The 22,793-nt window shown below is 38.6% G+C and overlaps 2 protein-coding genes across 4 annotated transcripts; both read right to left on the reverse strand.

Moving 5' to 3' along the window:
* Positions 1 to 11,012, reverse strand: SPINK2 (serine peptidase inhibitor Kazal type 2). The gene is made up of 6 exons (XM_053456275.1): positions 10,987 to 11,012; positions 9,424 to 9,528; positions 8,694 to 8,731; positions 7,433 to 7,474; positions 1,350 to 1,459; positions 1 to 177 (listed from the first exon to the last, which is right to left on the reverse strand). The coding sequence occupies exons 2-6, from the start codon at positions 9,464 to 9,466 to the stop codon at positions 132 to 134; spliced, it is 279 nt and encodes a 92-aa protein (XP_053312250.1). The 5' UTR covers positions 9,467 to 9,528; positions 10,987 to 11,012; the 3' UTR covers positions 1 to 131.
* A 1,788-nt stretch (positions 11,013 to 12,800) lies between these two features.
* On the reverse strand, positions 12,801 to 21,984 carry RNF170 (ring finger protein 170). 3 transcript variants are annotated; one of them, XM_053456295.1, is made up of 7 exons: positions 21,851 to 21,984; positions 20,637 to 20,795; positions 18,354 to 18,429; positions 16,651 to 16,762; positions 15,610 to 15,683; positions 14,716 to 14,823; positions 12,801 to 14,174 (listed from the first exon to the last, which is right to left on the reverse strand). In XM_053456295.1, the coding sequence occupies exons 2-7, from the start codon at positions 20,771 to 20,773 to the stop codon at positions 13,905 to 13,907; spliced, it is 777 nt and encodes a 258-aa protein (XP_053312270.1). In that variant the 5' UTR covers positions 20,774 to 20,795; positions 21,851 to 21,984; the 3' UTR covers positions 12,801 to 13,904. The 3 variants fall into 3 exon arrangements, with proteins under 3 accessions (XP_053312270.1, XP_053312279.1, XP_053312261.1); XM_053456304.1 differs by having other exon boundaries at positions 16,651 to 16,759; positions 21,840 to 21,920; XM_053456286.1 differs by having other exon boundaries at positions 21,840 to 21,920.
* Between the last annotated feature and the right edge of the window lie 809 nt (positions 21,985 to 22,793).

A 22,793-nucleotide genomic window follows, 5' to 3' on the forward strand; every position in this document is an offset into this window, starting at 1 on the left:
TTAATTGCTATTTGTTGTTTATTGAGTTGTAGGACAATATGGCAACAAGGTGAAACTTTTAACTAGCCTACAGCAGAACACTGTTTTAGGACGATCACATGCGCCATTTTCCTGGATTTCATATCACCCCATCAGCATGCTCCTTTCCATTTAATCTCCACATTGTTGTCCTTATAACTGTAAAAGGAAAAAGAAAAAAGGAACGGTTGTAAACTTTTAGATACCTTGAGCCAGTATGTTCTGTCCGATCATTAAGCTGCACTGGAGTCTATGAATCCCTTTAAAACCGTGTACTGGAAATGACATTTTACAGCTCGTAACCTGAAGCAGTTTATGTGCTGTAAACAGGTTCATGAAAGAGTAGACAAACGTGCAAAACAAAGCAACCTAGCTCCTAAAAGTGTCAAGCAGCCAAGTTAAGAAACAGTGTGCTAGGAAAGTGGCAGTTATCTCAAGGGCCTTGCAACTGAATAATTATAATATTTGTGTAAATCTAGGAAAGGCATATAGCCACAGATATTGTATGCCTCAAATCTGTGTTGGATACACAATATGGAACAAAAGAATCATGTGTTGCAATTTTAATTTTTAAATAAAAGTGCCTTGATCTGGTACATGAAGGCTACACCACACTTCTATATCCTTTAGCGATTGTCATTTAGTTATATGGATATGTAATGTGTGTTGCAAAAAATTATCAGATAGCAACATCACCACTTCTGTTTACTCCTCTACCCATTCAAGACTGTCAAAAATAAATAGCAAATTGCCTGCATCATGCCTTCCCAACAACTCCATTTTATGTTACTTAATCCGTCGAGTCCCCTTAGAAGCCCATTAGGACGTACAGGTACGTCTGCTTTGTTGCAGAGGCACGGACATCTCCCCTGTGGGCAGAAGCCAGCATCACTAGCTTCCTGCCAACAGATTGCATGCACCATCATTCAAGGAACGGCTGATCACTTCCACTAGAAGTCACTGCGGTGCGACTATGGATGTGGCCCTCTAGCCATATCCCAAATTATGTTCCGCAACATCTCCTGGTTTGAACATAAGTTGGGTCAATGTTCAGCTATGGTGTTTACAGTACAGAAGATTTTAGATTGCAAAAGTGTTTTCTATTTTAGTATAGGTTTTGTCGATTAACTATCACTAAGAATTTCTAATTCGAAAGAAGGCTAAACTTTTACTGAACAAAATGTATAACTGGGCGAGTTCATCAAATATGGAAAATGCTTTAACATATGGTAAGAATTACAAATATTTTGATCCTTTGGTTATGAAAACCCACAGGACTGAAGGAGTTAATGGTCAGACCCAAGAAATGTTTTTGACCGGTTCACTCTTACCTGTTGGAGAAACAGAGCATACATTCATTGGAATAGGTCTTCCCATCTGTTCCACAAACAGGGTTAAGATCCCTTGGACATCCAGGGAGCAGATATAAGTGGCATTTTGGCTAGAATAAATAAAACATGAATCATTGAATATGTAAGATTAATAAGTGAAGATAAGCAGTAAAATACAGTATGCAGTGTTCTTTTGCAAGCAGTTTACCAGCACCGTATTCCCACCATCCAACTTCTATGAGTTCTCATATTTAAATGAAAGTTTTTCAACATTGCCAGACAAGACAAACGAACATAGGAGATAATGGGACAGTAATGGAAAACGACGCCGAGGTGCCATGAGGCAAAGGCCGCTTAAGAGATGGATAAGAATTACCCAGCACTGCTCAACATAACTGCCACCGTTAGTTTCCATGGACCATGTTCATATTCTCATGATCCAAGTTTAATAAATTAGCTTTAAGCACTTATGCTGTATGTCATATGTTGACTTGGTAACAGAGGACCAATGTCATGACAAGCAAGAATGTTTTTTTTTTTTCCTTCTTCTAATTATATTAGTGTGTGTTTAATGGATGGATTATCAGTTTTAAATATATAATCTGAAAATATGTCCAACACTTGTTTTATGTAAATATATTACACATACACAACAAGCAAGCCAACATTTACAAACCATTGATGAAACCGTAATTGGTGCATATTTCCACACAATACTAGAAATTTAGAGATTGAAACATCCTCTGGCCCAAATACTATAGCAAACATACAGGATCATCGGTAACCTCTACCTGCCACGAGGTGGCTAAATAATTGTTTGTCAATTCAATGCATTCTGTGTTGCATGCCAGTTACCATCACATCTATCCACCAAATCCTTGGTCTGATCTAGTCTTCCTGTCACCCCTTTCCAATCCTATGTACATGCACAAAACCAAGGCCTATAAAACCTATTTCTACTTACCCCCTGCATTACAGGGGGTGAGGGTACAATAGTTAACCCTTTGAGCTCACGCAATTATAATCCGAGGAAGCAAAAAAATAAATAAAAATAAAAGTTGCTTCAGTCCACATTATATCTATTCCTGGTTTTTAGCTTGACAATAGTATAACACCTTCTCCATCTCCACCTAGCAGCATTTCATTCTTATATTTGGTGTCATATTACTTACATGTGTTATCATGTGCAACAATTAATACCAATTAGGGTTGGGTAGCTGGGTTAAGCCATATAACAAAGAATGAGGTCATTTTAGTTAACATGAGATCACTGTGCACTCAACGCTGATGGCCTAATGTGTTGTTGGATAAGATACAGCACGCTAATGAACAGACATACGAGTACACAATGTTATGCATCATATATGCACACATCACAAATATAAATCAAGAAAAAAAGTGGCATCAATTGTATAAAATCAACCCTTGCAATCTTTACATTTATTCGTCATCCAGATCGTAAGGCCGACAATCTACAGGGGTAACAAAAAGATGGCTTTACCCCAATCCTCAATGAGTATATAAAATTCTTGCTGGGGGACCATGGGAGTTGCAGTTCTTAAAATAGACAGAAAGCCTCACGTTTGCCTACCCAGTCACCAAGAGGGCATACAACACTTATAGCAGTAAGTAAACCAAATACCTGGATGAAAGAATAAGCAGCCATTGTTAATAGCATTTAGTGTAGACTGCCATCACGCTTATGAATCAACATATCAGCATGTTAAGATTAACTCTTTTATACTATTCCAAAACACACAGGTCATATTGTTGATGAAATGGACAGTGTTAACTTTTCCAAAAAGGCTGGCATTAAACATTTCATATTTGATGCCACCAAGATTTGTATTTAAAAACAAATCATAGTTCAAAATATAAATTTATCACAGGGGTTATTTTATTAAATACACTTTAAAGAGTGGGAGTACATTAAATATACCTACAAAGCAAAACAGGGACATATTTGGGCTCCACTACACTGGATGTAATTTAACAAAGAATATTTCCAAGACAGAATGCTCCTTCTTATTAAAAACCAGACAAAAAACGCCCAAACCAGCCAACTATAGCAAAATAGAAGGCAGATATGTCTTATACCATGGTACCTTGTGGGTGATGAGTTATATTTAGAACGCCACTTAAACAGATATTCCGAATTGGAGCCAGCTCAGAACACAGTGATAAGACTGAAAAATGTGAACATGTGGCATGGGAGATAACAGAACAATGTTAAGGCCAGGAGGCAGGGGTACAAAGATTAACCCCCTTCAGGCCCAGGGGTTTTCATAACCAAAGGACTAAAATTTTACCACATGTTGAATCATGATTCACCTTTTCCCATATTTGATAAACTCATACAAAGTTTGTGGATCTCGCATTTTTTGTAACCCAGTGAGGCCATGGTGATTTCACAGGACCACCGACCGATTTCAAATTTAATTTTTCCCATTCATTTATTTTTAATTTTTTGGAGGCAGGATACATTTTCTCACTCTCCTCCTCCTGTTCTGTTTGCTTGCCGATCACAATGACATCAACGGCAAGGGATTGCCTGATCACCACACAAGATTAGTAGACAAAGCCAGCAATACTGGCTTCTGCCAACAGGGGGAGGGGGGCACATTAGTACAGACTGTCGACAGACAGTCAGTGTACCGTCAGGAAACGGTTAAATTCTGCCTTCTTAAAATGCCATCTTAGCTGTGCAAACAACAAACGTCTGAATTGCAGATGCTATATCTTTTCAAAAGGTTGGTGTTAGACTGACAGCCTGATTTTGTCCAAGGACAGGTTTCCAAAACTGCTGAATATAACTTTTAAAGTTCCTGGAAATCATTTACAATATTAGTACTATTACAAGGTATTGTGATGGTAGCTGTCTGAGACTTGTGGGCATACAAGGGTTAATGTGTATTTTCAAACTGATGTTCCTTCTTTGTATAATCCCATTATGTTTATTGGTGCTGCTTCCTGTTTGCACTGCCATTATCTTGAGGTGATGTTATTGATCCTTTGATGTGGTGTGAACTATTGTATTGTATTAATTAAATGCCTGAGTTAAGTTACTTATGTGAACTTTCCTTCTGTACACAAAGTACTTGGTTGTTTGTAGTGTTTTACCCACCCCTTGTTTTCCTATATAACGTTGCCTGCCTTGCAATAAACAGAAGTCTTCCCCAAGAGTTTGGCGTGCGTCCATTTCTGGGGAGGAAAATTTATACACTTTGTGTGCTTTCCACATGAAAATATGACCATAATAAGAAAATGTTTTTTTTTTTTAGCTCGGCAACTAAGGAGAGCATTCACCCCTTAACCTATGACGGTACAGATACATCACGCAACAGTTAACGACCAATGATGTGCCTGGCACGTCATGACATTAAACAAGCTTAGAAAGGGATCTTAGATCACTTTCTTCACTTAAACAGTGTTGATGCAATGCCTCAATGGCGAGGCATTCAGCAACGCCGAGAGCGGCATCAGGGGCCATGCCTCGGCTCTCCCTGAGGCATCAACGTCCCCCATTTTAGAAGTGTTTAGGAGGCGATCAATGTTATGATCACCTCCTAAATGTCAATGGTTTAGTTGAAATGCCTCAGGAAAGAAAAAAGAAAAGGTTTTTTGCTGAACACATATTGGGGTGTTTGACAGTGTTGTATACCAGGAGCTGTAAATTTACACCTGAAGTACTGAATTTGTGATAATACAAAATAAATGACAACCACAAAGGGTGGTGGTAAAATTAATGCATAGGAAGGGTTAAAAATGGCAGCATTTGAAATACCTTGGGGTGTGTAGTTAAAAAAAAATATTATATATATATATATATATATATATATATATATATATATATATATATATATATATATATATATATATATATATATGGTTTGATGGTAAATTGCACTGGCCAGCTTTAAAAAGATGCCCCAGATTGGGGGGGGGGGGTTAAAATAGCAAAAACACTGCTTGTACTTATTGCCCAATAACTTGCAGAAAAAAGCAAAAAAAGAAACAAACAAAAGCCATTGGGTATTTCTAAACTCAGGACAAATAGTCTATTTAGCAGATTTTTTCATTGGCTTTTTCCGATTAAAAGAGTGTTCAAATAAAAGTGAGTATTTTTTTCTCGTCATTTTGTTTTTGAATAGGAAATTAGATCGTATGATCAAGGCCCTTCTTGTCCTGAAGAAGAAAAAAAAAAACCAAAAAAAAAAAAAACCCCTACTTGGGGCAATTACCAATTACTCTCAACTTTCTAATATGACTGTCCTTTTAGCAGTTGTAGCCCTTTATGTTATGCTTAACCAGAAAATCATCCAGACCTGTCTTAATCCAGAGTTAGATAATACAACATCCTTAGGCAGATAATTCCATATTCTTATTGTTCTTACTGTGAAGAACACTTTCCTATGCTGATGCTGAAATCTCCTTTCCTCAAGTCTCAACTGATGGTGAATAGATCACTAGAGAGCTGTTTATACAGACCTTGTATGTATTTGTACAATGCGATCAGATCCCCTCTTAGATGTCTCCTTTCAAGTGAAAACAAGTTATGTTTTTCTAGTCTCTTCATAACAAATTCTCCATTCCTCCAATTAACTTTGTAGCCCGTCTCCAGCTCTACAACATCCTTCCAAAATTGCACTGCATTGCTTTATAAAGAGGGAAAATTATATTTTCATCTTGTGATTTAATACTCCTCTTTAAGCATTACAATACCTTTCTGGCTTTTGCAACTGCTGACTGGCACTGCACTTTGTTGCTAAGTCTATGGTCTACAAGTGTAAGTTGCATGCTTATTTTTCACTACCTTACACTTATCTATATTAACCCCTTAAGGACAATGGGCAGTCCCTAAACCCATTGAAAACAATGCATTTTGAGCCTGTACATGGACAGGCTTTGTCATTAAGGGGTTAAGAACATTTTCCTGAAATGTCCTTTATATTTTAATGTTTTCAGCATTTCAGTAGTTTTAAGCTCAATTTACAAACTGCAGTTTTTATATTAAATACACATACAATACTACTGTACAAACAGCAGCAAAACCAATGCTTTTCCATATAGTTCTGTATCACCACCTGCTGGACAAAGAATATATTTGCACCTTAACACAAATCTACTATGCTTTCCCTCACTCTTAAACTGGAAGTTGACATAAAGACCAGGTCAAGGCAGATAAATATGCTGTAGGAGCTAAGAAAGACTAACAGAAGGTCTGTTGAAGATTAAGGGTGAAAAATGACCTGACATGTCCAGTCCACATAATCAAGTCTGTAGCCATCTTCCAACACAACCAAAACATGTAGGGCAAGCACGCTCCTCAAAAGGACAAAACCTGACCTTTCAGGGGTTTGTTCATGTACTTGGTGTATCTTCATGGCCTAATGCATACTGAAAGTCTGAAGAACTGGCATGAACTTGGATTGTTTACTTTTACCAGAATGGAGGCAAAACCTTGACAGAGTCCTGAAAGCAGTCATATAGACTATATACTAAGGCAGGGGCGTCCAACGTGCGGCCCTCCAGCTGCTGCAGGACTACATCTCCCATAATGCTCTTTCAGCTAAGGGGCTGGCTGAGGAGTATGGGAGATGTAGTCCTGCAGCAGCTGGAGGGCCGCACGTTGGACGCCCCTGTACTAAGGGGTGGTTCATAAACAGAATAGCATCCCAGCAGAGGTGGTAGAAACCAGTACAGTGAGGGATTTAAACTTGTCTTGGATTTACATCAAGCTATCCTGAATCTATAAACAAAACCAATGAATAAGTCTTTACATCAGGAATAGATTGCAGACTAGATGGGATAGTTCTTATTGAGCATAGAATTTGACAGATATTACACCATGCTAGCTAATATTTAAAAAAAATTTATGTTTATACACAAGTAATGTAAACAAATACCCACCACCACATTTTGCTTTTCCAGATATAGACATCGATGTAATAACTCCAGAACACCAAAAATGACTTCACATTTAAAATAAAATAAGACTAATATTTCCTGAAAATCTTGTCAGGTTTGAGCATTCCATGTTTTAAACAAAGTGATCTTATGTGTTGCTGGTAAAATTTACTTACCTTTACACTTGGCACGTTATCCGTTCCTTTTTGAGGCATATCCTTTATATACAAAAGAAACAAAAACATCCAGAAGGGTTTAGGAACAACTCAGAACAGACAGCTGCAAGAACCAAAACGCAAGGCAGATTTCCTCTGCATGAGGGAACCAACAACCCAATACACACGTTTTGGCGTTTATGGGCCTCGTTAGTAGGGTGGTGTTGGTTTCCCTCGAAGCACAAGTGAGCAAGCAGGACAATGTCTGGACTCACCTTAACAGTTGGGTAAACCCCGGGAGATCATAGAGGGGAGACATTACATACAAAGGAGTTTAATACATGTACAGAGACTGAACAGCTGCTTAAAAAGCCTGTCCTACTGGTACAGACGAGAACTCCAAAACACACAACCTTATTCATTCGATGCATTTTTCCTGAATGTGTGATTAAAGTGCATAAAGATATCACCCTTGATAGCCAACACGATATAACGTTGAAAATTCTAAAGGCTTATTTTAAGGTCTCTGACTAAAATACCATTGGGGAATACAAGTTGGATGAGAGATTGCAATCTAATAGACTTCAAAGCAGGTGCGGCTCATGGATGGCTGCGGTACAATAGCCGAGGGAGTCACATTATAGGCGAGCACAGTGTGGGAACGCCGTGCACCCTGGCTGTACAAAGGAAATGAAAGCCAGCATTACAAGACACAAAGAACAGCAGCATGAACGTGAAAGCGGGTTTTCATAATCTAGTTTTACTGGGTTTCTGGCTTTTGGCAATATTTGGATAAAGCATACCTGTCACCCGTTTTTTGGGTAACCAGATGCGCCAACGCATTTGTGGCACCCTTAACATACTTTTCTAGAGACTTTCCGGTTGTGTCAAAGAGTCAAAAGGAAAATGTCAAAAGTAGGCAGCTTTAGTAAGCTTAATAGTTTCAGTAATTGGTGGATAAAGAATGCTTTATCATAGGTTAGTGTGACATTTCCATATACAGTGGCCACTGAGTGTACTCCATAAGCTTGCAGGACTGTATCCAAAGCATTGTCTCCCCCATGGGTCACCTGTCAGTATATATAGAAATGCCTTAAACACACAAATCCAACAGACCCCTGTCTGCACTATAGAAAACATATTGTCATGCAGCCATCCCCCAACTAAGTGTGGTTGAATTTTATGTGCCATTTGCTAGAAATGTAAAAATGTAGAACTCATACAAGCCATAGCACAATAAAAGAGTAACGACTCATTGACATACAAAATTACAAATACTTACCGGTTTGGAACCGTCGGTTTCAGGAAGAAAACAGGCAACTATAAAAAGAAAATCAGAGTGAATTTATTGGAAGAAAAACAAGTTATATAGGATATTAACACTGACTGTCAGATTAAACCATCTCACCGATTTTATGCATGTTCTTCTGGCATGCTAAATATTAAATGCTTTAGTACACAACATGATCCCTTTCCTAATTAATGATTTCTGTTCAATTTCTACTTTAACTACAACTGATTTATTACCCCAGTTACACAATACATCACATACCTGAAACAGACTTGTGATAATGTAGTCTGTCCACATCGGCACATACATGGCAACAAATAGGTTAATAAAAAACACCAAAGCAATGTAAAATAAAAAAGACCTGTTTCAGATAATCACATTTGTTTTTAAATAGGTTTGTCTTATAGGTGACATCCCGTATGTTACCTTCTGTCTCATTACCCTGAACCAGCAGATCGCAAGCTCCCAAGAGCAGGACCCTCCTTCAGCCATCATATGCACTTGAATCATATGGTAGCTGAGAGTCCTTTAAATTGTAATGGTGCCCAATACAAACCCTACTTTGGGAAACAAGTTGCACTGAAATGTAATGAGAAAACCCTTCCCCTTTAACTTACATTTTACAGACAAGACAATACCCCACGCTCAGATCCTCGAACAATTCTACTTTACACCGTTCCTAGGAAACTACCGACTACTTCTGTAGTTCATCCAATCATACCTGTTATTACACAGATAATGGCAGGAAAGAGATGCAGCTTCATGCTTCTGTTTATCTGGAGTCGTCCTTTATCCCAATAGCCCGTGTGCGGTGGACAGCTCAGCTCTGGAAGTATACAAACGTTTGTTAGCTTCAGGATCCCTCAGTGGACAAAACTTATGTTACAAGAATACTGAGCATTTCCTAGGAGGGAGTAACCAAAGCTGTGAAATGGAGATGTTGTTTTAACTGCAATATGGTTGTGCATTGTTGTATCTGAACCATGAACCCAAGAATACCAAGAAATAAGGTGTGCTTTGTTTGTCACCCCCTCCTTAAAAAGTGCAACAAGTACAAACATGTTCTACATCGGAAAGGTTTTAGTAGCCCCCTAACTAAATACAACGTAACCCGTAATGGAGAGACTCAAATGAGGTTTTACACAGTGGGGAAACCAGTCACAAAAAAAGTGATATGAATGCGGTCAGCAGGAATCTCAGAATACACGCATGCACTTTTGGTCCTTGATCAGTTTTGTTGGCAAGCCACTGAGTGTTAATTTCCTAGTAGGACCAAGGTGGAATATATATAATAAAAGAGGCTGACTCTTTTAGATGAGCAGATAGCCTCGCCATCTACAAGGCAGCAGAGACCTATGACCTTCATCGAAATATACTGTAGCTAGAGGCATGACCTAAAACCCAGCAAGAATCTAGCACATACATATAAAAAAAAATTGGGGATTCCTTAAACCAACTTTGTGACCCAATACATATTTGTGCAATTGAGTAGTAGGATGTAGAATACAGTTTAACAACTTCATTTTAAAACGGTTTTTATAGGCATTGGGACTTTAAGGGCTTTTTCCCATTGAAAAGGGGGGGGTACTTTACAATTTTAACTGTAAATCCTTGAATCGAGCAAACTGAGCCCAACAATACAGTATATTACCCAGATCAACATAGAAGAGATAAAGGTGGCTGGGGTAACCTGGAGAGAACAGGGGGGTCCCAAAGAAAGTCGGCTGGGGTAACCTGGAGAGCGCAGGGAGACCTCCACTTTCTGTCCCAGGAATGTCCCACAGAAACAACCACGTTTCCCTGGCCGATTATATCATTTTTAATTTTATTATGTCTGTTACCATCAATGAGTAAAACTACAATAAATATCTGGTTTAAAAGCAAAGGCTTGTTTGATATTACTGGAGAAAGTATGAGATCAGAGGGGAAACACACACACAATGTGTGTGCAATAATATATATAACAATATAAATAAAACACACGCACCACAAACCTTGAAACAGAAACCTGGCTGCCCTCTTGGTATACACTTACGGTGTGTTTGAAATAAAATAGATTGCTTTTTATAACCAGTAAACGGCATTACATCATTTCGGTACGTTTGCTTAACTGTAAAATGCATCATACGCAGCAGAAGGTGAAAGCGTATCTCATTCCCTGGGGATTGCGCACTCAGTTATTAGATTGACATAGATATAAAACATTTCAGCGATGTACTCTTATCTGCCTCAACTGAAGCTTCAAACAAGCTCTTAAGAATCCTTCGCCCATAGCAGCGGTTACCTGATCTACGATGTATCACAACGATAAGCTTACCTCCAGTTAATATACTCAGATTTCTTCTCTGAGCAGACTCGGCGCGCAGATTTTTTTGGCTCCGCTTGATGATTGGCGATTGGTCAGTAAGGGTATCCGGCCAGGTTAGGCTAATAAGAGGTCAGGAAAGGTGGGACGGTTGCAGATTGGCTGTTGAGACCAAATGACAGGGCGTAGCCAATAGGGACTTGGCAATGTCGAAATAAGCTGTTGAGGTCATGGACCACGTTTAGCCAATCAGCGGGTAGGAAGCTGGGCCAGTTAGTGGTGACCCCTGACTAATATTAATCAGTCTAGTTACAGAAATCAGTGCCTTATTGAGGCTTCTTTCTTAATGATGGGGTGTTGTGGCTTGTACTTTCTCACTTCACTATTCATTATGTAGGCCAATCACTGGAAGGTTCCCCCAGGTAGCCCCCAAAGCAGAGCGTATAAAACTTGTTTTTTTCAACAGCACCGACCTAGAAGTCAAAGGTTGATATACGTTATGCTGCAGAGGACTCCATCCATTAGGTTGAGAGAAAGAGGGGTCACCAGGTCAAAAAAAAAAAACCACACACACAACACTATTAATAAACAATATATATTTTATTTTTATATTATTTTTGTTACATTTTTTAATGGCATTTTAGTTCACTGGTTATGGATCTAAAATTTTTTTTTTTTTTATTGTACAATATCTATTTTATTTTCAACAATTTTCAATCCTAATAAATGATCCGATCCATGATTAAGGACTTTTTAAGTCACTGATCATTAGTAAGACATGATTATCAACCAGTGACCTAATCCTGTGGGTGCGTGTTACACACAGGCATTATACACAGGTGCGTGTTATACCCAAGATTTTACGGTAGATGTTGCTCAGTCCTCATGTAATGCAGTGGTCATGCAAAGCAAGGGCCAGACCATTGCTCACCCCTCTGACATCAGAGAATATTCTTGTTTTCAGGTAGTGAAATCCTGGTCCACACAGAAGATCCCCTGCAGTTGGATCAGTTTAGGCGTGACAACATCAGAAGAGCCGCAGTCACCCATTTTTAGATCAGCCACGAACACACTTCATTTATTTCAGGAAATGTGTCATTTATGTCACTCGGACATTGCTTTTCCCTGATTATTGGGATAATTCATACCAATAGCTCCCAAATAAGTCCCAACGATCACTAGGTGGTCTTTTGAGTATGGTTTGATTCAATAGGACAAAACGTCAGGAGAGGGTTTAAGTAGCTCAATCTTAGTGCTAATTCGATACCTGCTCTTCATCAGATACCTTGATGGTGACAGTAATACATGCTAGTTGAACACAAACATGGCTGCTCCAGGTAGCCTAATCACTTTGGGAATGATACACTAGGCAGCCATAACTTTTGCAAATGTCTAATAGTTACCAGATTAATTCTCTAAATAGCTAGTCGACATAATCGACTAAAACGGATACCATTTGTAGGGACCCTTCTATAAGAGCACTCATTTGCCTTCGGCGCAGACAGCTGGAACACGTTCTTTCTACTGGACTGCACTGCTGTAAAATGATCTTTACATATTGACCATTCTAGCTTTCCAGGGAACTCCCTGCAGAAGACGCACTGCACCAGCTCTCCCCAGACTAAAGATCACCATTATTATTTATTTATGGGTTTAAACAGCATTCCTATTAGACAAAAAAAGCTCACTGTGTTGCTGAAGACATCAGAGGTGCTCCTCTTGTAGGTTTCCAAAATAACCGACACTTAATTAAGCTCTGGGGTATTTAATAAAATAAACCATTTTCAATTAGCTTTTTTCATGAAGGTTACTGTTTAATGTAATGCATTCAATGCAGCACATATGCACCCCAAACCAGATTGAGGGTACTTTGTTTTTAATGGGGCCTAAAGTGCTAATTTAACCATCATTCCTGTCCCCTTTTACAATAGTCTCACTCCCATATAGTTTTTGATGGCCTTATAGGGGGATCAAGGATTTACATGCACATACAAGATTGCAAGCAGCATAGCGCCGCAAACCAGAAAGACCTCACTACAGATACTACATATAGTTGTATATACTACATATACTGCAGCAATTTCTTGACCTGGAGTGTGCCTGGTAATTTTTTTCAGTGTTTCCGTGGGGTCTTTGGGGAGCCATCCGGGGGTAATGGCTGTATGAGGGTCTGCCGGAATATCCCTGCGGCTCCCACATTCCCACACTGGTGAGCTCCCCTAATATCCTTTACTTTTACACCGATGCCTAGTTTTCTAGACAGGGACCTATAGCATGAAGGGGTTGTAAATTTTTTATATGGAGAAACCTGAGGTAATATAAGTAGGTCATTGGGGGATTAACATGTTGGGCTGTGAATAAAGTGTGCTGGTTGGAACAACTGCTAACAAATGGCTTTATGTAATACTTTGAAATAATAAAAAATATATTTATTTACATCATTTATTTCTTACTTACTTGAGATCCATGTTAAGTATAGAGTAACAAAAACTGAGTAAACATTTATTGTTTATTATACTGCCAATAGAAAGCCAATATTGCCGTTTTTCACTGGATTCATGTGGTATCCCAGCAAAGGACTATTAAGAGATAAAAGAACACATTCTCATGAACTTGGATTACAGGCAAGAAAAGCCTACATTACTTCTGGCTAAAACTTCCCAGTAGCACCTTTTTCTGGAAAACAAGTTTGTAACAATACATAGATCTTGAAATTTGGTATTCAAGGTGGATGTAAACAAGCAACATTTTACCTAAATCTCATTTTTAATACTATCCAATTTTGAACAGAATGCGGTAATACATTAAAAATTCCAGTTAGATTTACTTGAATAAAGCCTGCATAGAAAGTTATTTAAAGGGCCTGAGGAAAGGACTCACCGTGCCCTTCGCATTGCTCATCTGTGTAACCTTTGTGTTACCACTTCACGATACATGATGGAAATATATATAAGAAATAGAAATAACACAAAAAAATCATCCAGGAAACCTAGAATACCAAACAGAGCTTCTGGAATAATGTCCAAGGGTAACACCAAATAGAACAACGCCCCAAGCAGGCAGAGGACAATTCGAATTCGGAACATCCAAAAGAGTCCTCCCACCGAGAACATCTCACGGAAAGCATGACGCAGTAAAGTGGGCAAGTCCATAATTCTTTCCATTATCTATAAAGTAGAGAAAACACAAAATGTGGATTTTATTTTCTAATTTAAGTCTCAGTTACAAACTTTATAAAGCCTTTTGGAAGACAACTGGTCATAAAGTAAGATGCAGAGTCACAATTGAAGAGGCAATCTCTAAAAGTACCTCTTAATTTGTCTTACTCTACTAACATTGGTGCTCCATTACTTCTTCATACCAATGGTATTAAAAGTCTCAATAACAAAATATGTGCTTTAAGTAAACAAAAATGCATCTGAAATCCATTTTAACCCCTTAATGACAAAGCCCGTTCATGTACGGGCTCAAAATGCATTGTTTCCAATGGGTTTAGGACTGCCCATTGTCCTTAAGGGGTTAACAAATGCTACTATTATAGTAGTGTAGAGCTAGACAGCAGAAAGAGGCTCAAGAGGCCAAACTGATATCAGTAATAAAAACATCATAAGAAAAGAAATGACTGTATAATACATGGCTCTGTATACTCCAGCCATCTAACAGCTACATCAGAATTTCCATTCATCAGACTACGTTTCTCCTACTCACAGAGCGAGGCTGTCCAGAAAATCTTCGATTATAACTATTAACTTCCTGGGAAATCTCTTGTGCTTCTTGTTGTTCGTTGACTTCAAACACTGGAAATAGTAACGTTACCTACGAATGACAGCAAAATACAATCTTACAAACTATTCAAGTTCTTGAGCTCCTCACTGGTTGGTGTTCTCAAATCCTTCTGCTAGAGCCAACAAAGTGCCTCTTGGGGAAGGAATACCCGTTATTGTTTAGTGCATTTGAAATGAACTTGGTCACATGATTTTTGAGAATGGTGAGTTTTCTTATTTCTATCTAGTATCACACTTAGTAAAGTGTGTAACTTTAGTAAACTTAGTAAACTTACCCTGTGCTGATGATATATGTGTATACGTTAAGTCTAATTTTCATTAGCCTGTAGTTGTGGGAGGGGCTGTGGTTATTTAAGCAATGCCTCATGTTTATCCTCCCTTGTGGTCGTCCTCTTTTATTCTCTTCCTTACTCTGTCCCTTTTTCATTTCTAACTGGGGGGTGGGCTTTGGGCCTACCTGGTATATTTCTCTGTTTCTCTAATTCTACTAATTTGCCCCTACTAAAAATGCTAGTATGATGTTAAAGGGACACTCCAGTCATAAATTCCTGTGTGGTCCATTTATTTATTTTTTTGGTTTGGGAGAATGTATATTAAAGCAACCACAGAGGGTTGGGTTTACACAGAGGTCACAAAGTAGTATATTTTTACTTTAGGCTATAAATATTTCATCTTTAAGCAGGACCAGCCATCAAACTTTCCCTTATTTTTAGTCAATGTGGTATGTTGGTTATATCAATTAGTCAAGCCACTGCAATAGAATATTTGACAACTAACAATCCAAACTTGCACTGCTGAGAAAAATATATTGAAATACCGTTTGCCGACAAATAGGGCAACTAATTGCTCCTAGCCACGAGCCATATCTCCAGTAGGCGATAATACATGGACCTACAAAAGAAAAAGAACATAAACCTGTATTTTATATTCTGCGATGTTTCCTTAGGGTAAACCTAAATAATACTGATAATAGAATAACATGTGCAGTATGTTAGATTGCAGAAAAATTTATTCCACCTGCACCACCAAAACATATATTTGGTCAGAATACTATAATTCTACTCTGATACTGCGACAGATACGTTATAAATGTATTTCCTGTCATCAAAAATAACACAGGGGGCACTATTTGCCTTACATATTATAATAATCAATTAGCCAACACATACGTGGATTGGCCGTTAGGCTATGATGAAGCTTTATATATTGTACGTCTTTGCCATATCAGTGACAGAACATAGATATAAAGTACAAATATGACCTAGCGTGCATGTGTATTCGTTCACAGTTCGGCGACATCCTTGATGATTTTTGTATTTGTCTGAACTGATACACTGATGGATGACATGGGCACTTAACTATTTGGTGCTATAACTGGAGCACACTTACTTTTCTTAAATGTTAATTGGGCTTATTTAAAGGGACTCTTGAGTTAACATTTGCTCTTTAGCTGTCGCCTAGCTCTTTGGCATGCAGGAGATGTGTTCTTTCCACCGGTCAGCTCCAGTGCTGGCTTGTGAGTGTTGCAGGGGTCCAATGAGACTCCTGTGTACATGCGGGGAATGTGCTCCTGTATACACTTTACTGCCACTGATTGGCTACACCAAGCAGCCAATTGGTGGCACAAATTTCCAGATCAGGGTTACTGCAGCCTTTTCTACGAACAATGTCCCCCTGCCTTCTCCCTCCCACAGCACGGCCACCAACACTGTCCATACATATCGTTAGATTCAACAGTGAGGATCTGTTTAAGATATCAATTGCGTAAACCTTGCTTTTCATATTAGTAAGGGCTGCTTCATAGTTTTCTTAAGGGTAATAATTTACATTTACCGGTACTTTAATAAACAGCACATACCACAGAAAAGATGTCCACAGTTGGTTTCCACTGGAAGAGTGGCTTGTTGTAAACATACAGGGCAAGACATGTCAGAGTAAAACTGATGCCGGGGTGCCACTGGTGTGTCCTGCTGGGACAAAACATGAAGTCAGATGTAGGCAATAAAATATACCGTATTTGCTCGATTATAAGACGAGGTTTTTTCCAGAGCAAATGCTCTGAAAAATACCCCTCGTCTTATAATCGAGGTCGTCTTCTAATCAGACCTCATTCTGCTTCGGCCGTGCTGCTTACCGGGCTTTGATCGCGAGCAGCGTCTCTGCTATTACCAGCAGGAAACAGGAAGCTAGCACATAACTCCTCACATAATCTACGTCCCCCCTCCTTCCTCTGGGGGCGGGGCCAGAGAAGTTGCTCGCACAGCGGGCCCCTGCAGAAGTCTGCGTGTGGGAGATCTGCAGTTCAGGTAAGGGGGTGGGGGGGTGGAGGGTTTGAGCGTGTGTGTATGTGTGATTAATGGAATGAATGAGTATTTAAATGTTTGTGAATGAGTGTGTGTGTGTGTGATAGCATGGATGTGTAAGGGGGGTGGGGGTGGTAGCATGGCATAGGGAGGCTGTAATCACACTTCTAACATCCCCAGGTTCCAGCATGTACTGGCTGCCTTGGCTTGATAGGAGTGTGATTGCTGTTAGCAGTATATATATATATATATATATCTCCAGAAATGCATTTTAACCCCCTATATGCCACTCAGCCCCATGAAATGCCTTTTAACCCCCTATATGCCCATATCATGGGGCAGAGGGGCATATAGGGGGTTAAAAGGCATATCATGGGGCACAGTGGCATATAGGAGGGTATAAGACATTTCTGGAGGCAGAGTGACATATAGAGGGTTAAAAGGCACATCATGGGGCAGAGTGGCAAATAGGGGGTATAAGGCATTTCTGGGGGCAGAGTGGCAAGCCTGGGGGCAGATGTGCATAACTGGGGGGGCAGGTTGGCAAATAAAAGGAAATAAAAAATATATTTTTCTCAATCATTGCTTTTATTAAATATGAAAGTTAGTTTACATGAATTAATATTTACTGGTAAAACTTTTTTCCTATAGGGTAGTCTTATATTCAGGCTTTTTCTTTTTTTCCTAAATTAATATTCCGATTTTGGGGGGTCGTCTAATAATCAGGGTCGTCTTATAATCGAGCAAATTCGGTACATTTCATGATCATCATGCCAGTTAACTTGTTCACAACATTATTTTTAATCTATACAGCTTCCAAACCACAAACAATTTCTTGAATATTTACAGTGGCAAAAAAAGTAAGAGAACCCTTTGGAATTACCTGATTTTCTGCATTAATTGTTAATAAAATCTGATCTACATTTAAATCACAAGTATAGACAAACACAATGTGTTAAATCTAATTAAACACAACAATGATTTCTCACGTCTTTATCGAACACACTTATTTGAACATTTAGTGCTGGTGGAAAAAGTAAGTGACCCCTTGTAGTTAATAACTGGTTGAACCCCCTACGGCAGCAATAACCTCAAACTATTTTCAGGAGGAACTTTGGATCATTCTTCCTTACAGAACTGCTAAAGCTCAGCCATATTCCTAGGACAGAATACCATACTTTCTGCTCCTGTATTCCATTCTGATCACCACTGTTCAGAAAGAAAACGTAAAACCGTGCCACTAACTTCAGGTACTTACTTGTTCATTCTGTAGCTGTTCTCGTACAGCTCTCACGCGTTCTTGATTCTCGGGGTGAATGTTTTGCTGTTCATTCCTGCTTAACATAAGAAATGAGTCTTAGTGACATGGTAAATTAGTTTATTATTATTTTTTTCAGCTAGGTTTTAGGAAACCTCATCGTGCAAAGTTTTCTTTTACTTTTGGAGGCTAAAAAGGTGCTGCTGTTTTGGGAAGGGTTTGTGCATTAAAAAGAACTAGGAATCCAATCAAATAAAAATGGCAGTGGTATTGAACAAATTCATATGTGGCTCCTGATCAACTTCAAAAGCAAAACTGTAATTCATAAAACTTTATCTATGCACTTGCGCCACCAGCTCTATTATTGCAGGCATCAAAAAACTTAATGTTTTAGAGCTACGTGCCCCTTTCTCAACTGAAAAGGGATAGATAGCATCAACGTACTTGTTGTTCAGCATCTGCAGTAGTAAGCATGTTTTTAGTACTGGGAATGAAGTTTCTAATACTCTATTTAGCTATGAACTGAAAATTCAGCAGTGTATGAAAAACAGTGTAAGCATTTTCCCTTTGCCACCAAAATGTAATTTAGCTGGAATGTTTTAAATGGCATATGCACAAAAAGCTGTATTCTAATAAAACCAGTTAACCTTATTCTGTTTTGTAAAACATGGCTGTGAAAAATGTATTAATTCAATGTGTCCATGATTTTAAAGAACAATATTAAATGGTTTCCCTGAGAGGGACACACCATTCAAATACAATGAAATATAACACAGATAAAACTTGCAAACTGACATTAAGTGTAATTCCTAAAGTCTCCAAATTACACAAAAATAATAAGATTTGGCTAATGCGGTAACCACTTTTACATTTGTGCATCATGTAACCCAGAAGAACAAAAGGCCACATCACCTGACGTACCTGAATACATACATATTAAAGTGCTTTGTACATACTTCACTATGCATTTTTAAACCTAATTCAACTAGAATCCTGAATGTTGATGAACTATAGATTCATTTTCAAATAGATAAGTCCAAAATAACCTGCCTAACATTATACTGGCTGTTACAATAGAAAGCGTAGCAGTATAAAGCAGCCTCCACCAAAAAACTGAGAGGTAGGGCAGTGTGATGTTCCTGGAGAAGCAGTAAGCCCATGTGAGTATCTGCAACGATCAGCTTGATACTATATCCATATTGCCTCCTGCTAAATATCTAGGACCTATTTACTCTGCCCTACAATCACAGCCTGCCTAAATCTCCGTCCCTGGCTCTACAATTAAATTTCCTTTGCCATACCACAGCCAGCAGGTGGTCATGCATTAATAAAGTTGTGTTTTTAATAATATTTCTTCCTGCCCACATTAATAGCATTCTTAAACCTGTTTAAGGAAAATACCTTAAGAAGGTTTAGCGCCAGAGTTACAGAGCAATGGCCCTTCCTTGGTCCCGTTTTCACGCCAATAATTGTCGCTTTCAAGCAGCCAATCGGTGAAAGAAAAGTGCTCAAAGTGAAATCAATTTGCATGTGAATCCATATGAATCCTTCTGCCAGAGTCCCTCGTCTTATTTACCTCTTCTCCAAATGTTCGTTCATCCTCCCCCTTCAACTGGAACTCTTGAAGAGCCAATGCTAAAGTACTCTGTGGTAACTATAACCCCTTGTAGGTTTTTTTTTTGTAAGCTGGGCTTACTAATCACAATGTTGAATGGTTTGCATGGTTGAATGCATTACCTGGAAAGACCCCTCAGTTGAAGCCTCCATCTTGTGAGTGGTAGCAATGTCACTCACTGATGGCGCTTGTGGTTGCTCTTCAGAGCAAGGTGATTGTGGTAGGGAGGTTGTGTTGCTGAATACCTCAATAGCACTTCCTAAGCTCTGTTTTAGCTGGCTGCCGCCATCTTTGTTGATTAGTTCGGCAGCAGACATTTTTTGGGGGCTGCCTTTCCTCACAACGTCCACGCCTAGCTTCCGTGGATGCTGCAAAGCCGCCAACTGCAGCGAAAAAGCACCAAATGCAGTAATTTAAAAGCAGCCACAAGTACGAGCTTTGTCAGGAATGCATTGCGAGACCATATGTGTACAGGATTTGCCGTGAATGGGCTAATATGCACTTAACTGACAAAGAAGAGCATGCCCTGCTGCAGCCGCTGCTCCCCTCCTCAATGGTCTGACTATTTGTGCCACAAAGCAGCCAATCAGTGGTTGGAAAGTGCTTTCACTAAAATAAATTATACCATACCACATTTTCAAATAAACATATAAAAAAATTCAACATACCTTAGGAGAAAATATACAAGAGTTGCAACGAACGTTAAGCTTAAGACAACTGCAATGATCACTTGATTGCTTACTCCTTCGATAAATGAACTCTCGTCTAACTGTGCATGCACAATTCCTTGGTGGTTTTCAGCCATTCCACAATTCAGGCATTAAAACCTAAAGAGAAGTAAGAAACAATGTAGGTAATAGCAAGATATTTTCAAATATTTTGAATTGGGGTTAAACAGAGTTAAAAAGCCTTGCTTTAGCCATGTCACTTTAGATGTTTGTCCTTAAAATACAATAACATTTAGGAACTCGCTGAGCCTGTGCAGAACATTAGAAGCCCTGTTTAATAGCAACGTGGTGCATATTGTCCCTTTTGTGGTCAGGTTTTTAAGGCAACAGTTTACGCAACGCTTAATACAATACATATATTTAAGGGGTATGACAAGACGAGAATGGACAGAGTAAGACACACCGATACATTAGGTGGAGGGAGCCCTGCTCGCAAGCTTACAATCTTAAGGGTAAAGAAGCAAACACATGCAGGGGGTCAGCTGAAAGGAATACCCAGATCTTATATGTATTAAAACATATATGATGGCTAGGCTGTCCCAACGGAAATACGTATAATTGCTGTTAACTTATTTTATGCCTGACAATGTGCCATATTTTTTTCTTTTATATTGACTTTAGCTGCAAGCCTTCTTATTTTGTTGTGTTAATGCTTGTAAACAGGAACGAGGCATAGAGCATATTATCACATGAGCCTTAGAGTTGACTTATTATTATGCTGTTCTAAAATGATTTACTTAAGGTTAGAGAGATGAAGCGGTGGAGTAAGAGAGTATACTGAGTTTAACAGACATAGCAAAACACCTAAAATTATGATTACAGGGTATAATAAGCCATATATGATATATATGTGTGAATTATTTTTAAAACATGTAAAAAAATAATCATGAATGTAAACATGTGCCAGTAATATGGTATTTAAGTGCTACAGTGGGTAGAAAACGCAGTAATATCTACCATCACCACATTAGTCTGTGTGTTAATACACATTTTCAATAAAGTTATTTTTGAACAATATAAACTTTAACTTCAAACCACACAGCCAGTCACAGAAAGCTTCCCCTTTAGTGAAACGTTAAAGCGCAGCCACCCTTTACATACAGAATGGGTTTTTTTCCACAGCAAGACACCCGTTTCACACACATAGTACATACATGTATAAGCACAGCTTCCCTGTCCTCCTCCTGCATTCAGACAGCTTGCTAGTGACAGGCAGGAGAGTCGCATCTCTTCCTGGAGGCGGGCCCTGTGCAGGAAACTCAATGTATATCACTTCCTCCGTTGTATTAGCTGGGTATTATGGTGTTTGTGTAATAATCGCGATTAGACACAGTGGGATACAGTTAGATACGTAGTGGATACGTAGAGATAAGCTGTCACCTGTATAGTGACACATTATACGGTTAACCCGTAGTTGCCCAATGACTGCTAACGCAGCAGTGCTTTATTTAGCAACTAAAGAACAGAAGCTGTCTGCCAGCTAGCCTAATCTGGTGTCTGTAACAAGAATCTGTTAGGCTGCTTACATAGGACAGCAGTCTCTTTGGAGCTCTAATCTATTATTTATATATTATATTATTAAGCATTCTCTGAAAAGTTTCCTGTGTTACTGTAGACTTTTTAAATTTTGTAAGCTGCCTAGTAGTAGAATTATTTAACCCCTTAAGGACAATAGGGGTTATTACTCGTAGTATATTGTGGGACAATGGCTATTTTAACATTTTTCGGTGTTACTGTTTAGCTGTGATTTTCTTCTTTCTCATTTCATGCTCCCACACATATTATATATTGTTTTTTTCAGGACAAACAGGGCTTTCTTTAGATACCATTAATTTTATCATATCATCTAATTTACTATAAAAAAAATGATAAAATATGGGGATTTTTTGTTAAAAAATTACTTTTTCTCACTTTTTAAACAAAAAACTTTTACTCATCTGCAAAAACGAATGAAAAAACCTGCTAAATAGATTCTACTATTTGTCCTGAGTTTAGAAATACCCAATGTTTTTATGTTTTTTTGCTTTTTTCTGCACGTTATGGGGCAATAAGTACAGGTAGCGTTTTGCTATTTCAAAACCTTTTTTTTCCAAATCT

Source organism: Spea bombifrons, chromosome 1, assembly GCF_027358695.1.
Source record: "Spea bombifrons isolate aSpeBom1 chromosome 1, aSpeBom1.2.pri, whole genome shotgun sequence".
NCBI lineage: Eukaryota > Metazoa > Chordata > Amphibia > Anura > Pelobatidae > Spea > Spea bombifrons.

Excerpts from the sequence above, each read along its gene's own strand:
- SPINK2 (XM_053456275.1), bottom strand. The coding sequence starts at position 9,466 with ATGAAGCTGCATCTCTTTCCTGCCATTATCTGTGTAATAACAG. Across the intron at positions 8,732-9,423 it reads CATTATCTGTGTAATAACAG|TTGCCTGTTTTCTTCCTGAA; the intron begins GTATGATTGGAT and ends TTCTTTTTATAG. Across the intron at positions 1,460-7,432 it reads ATAACGTGCCAAGTGTAAAG|CCAAAATGCCACTTATATCT; the intron begins GTAAGTAAATTT and ends TATTTATTCTAG.
- RNF170 (XM_053456295.1), bottom strand. The coding sequence starts at position 20,773 with ATGGCTGAAAACCACCAAGGAATTGTGCATGCACAGTTAGACGAGAGT. Across the intron at positions 16,763-18,353 it reads AACAGCTACAGAATGAACAA|CAGGACACACCAGTGGCACC; the intron begins GTAAGTACCTGA and ends GTTTTGTCCCAG. Across the intron at positions 15,684-16,650 it reads CTGTGGACATCTTTTCTGTG|GTCCATGTATTATCGCCTAC; the intron begins GTATGTGCTGTT and ends TTTCTTTTGTAG.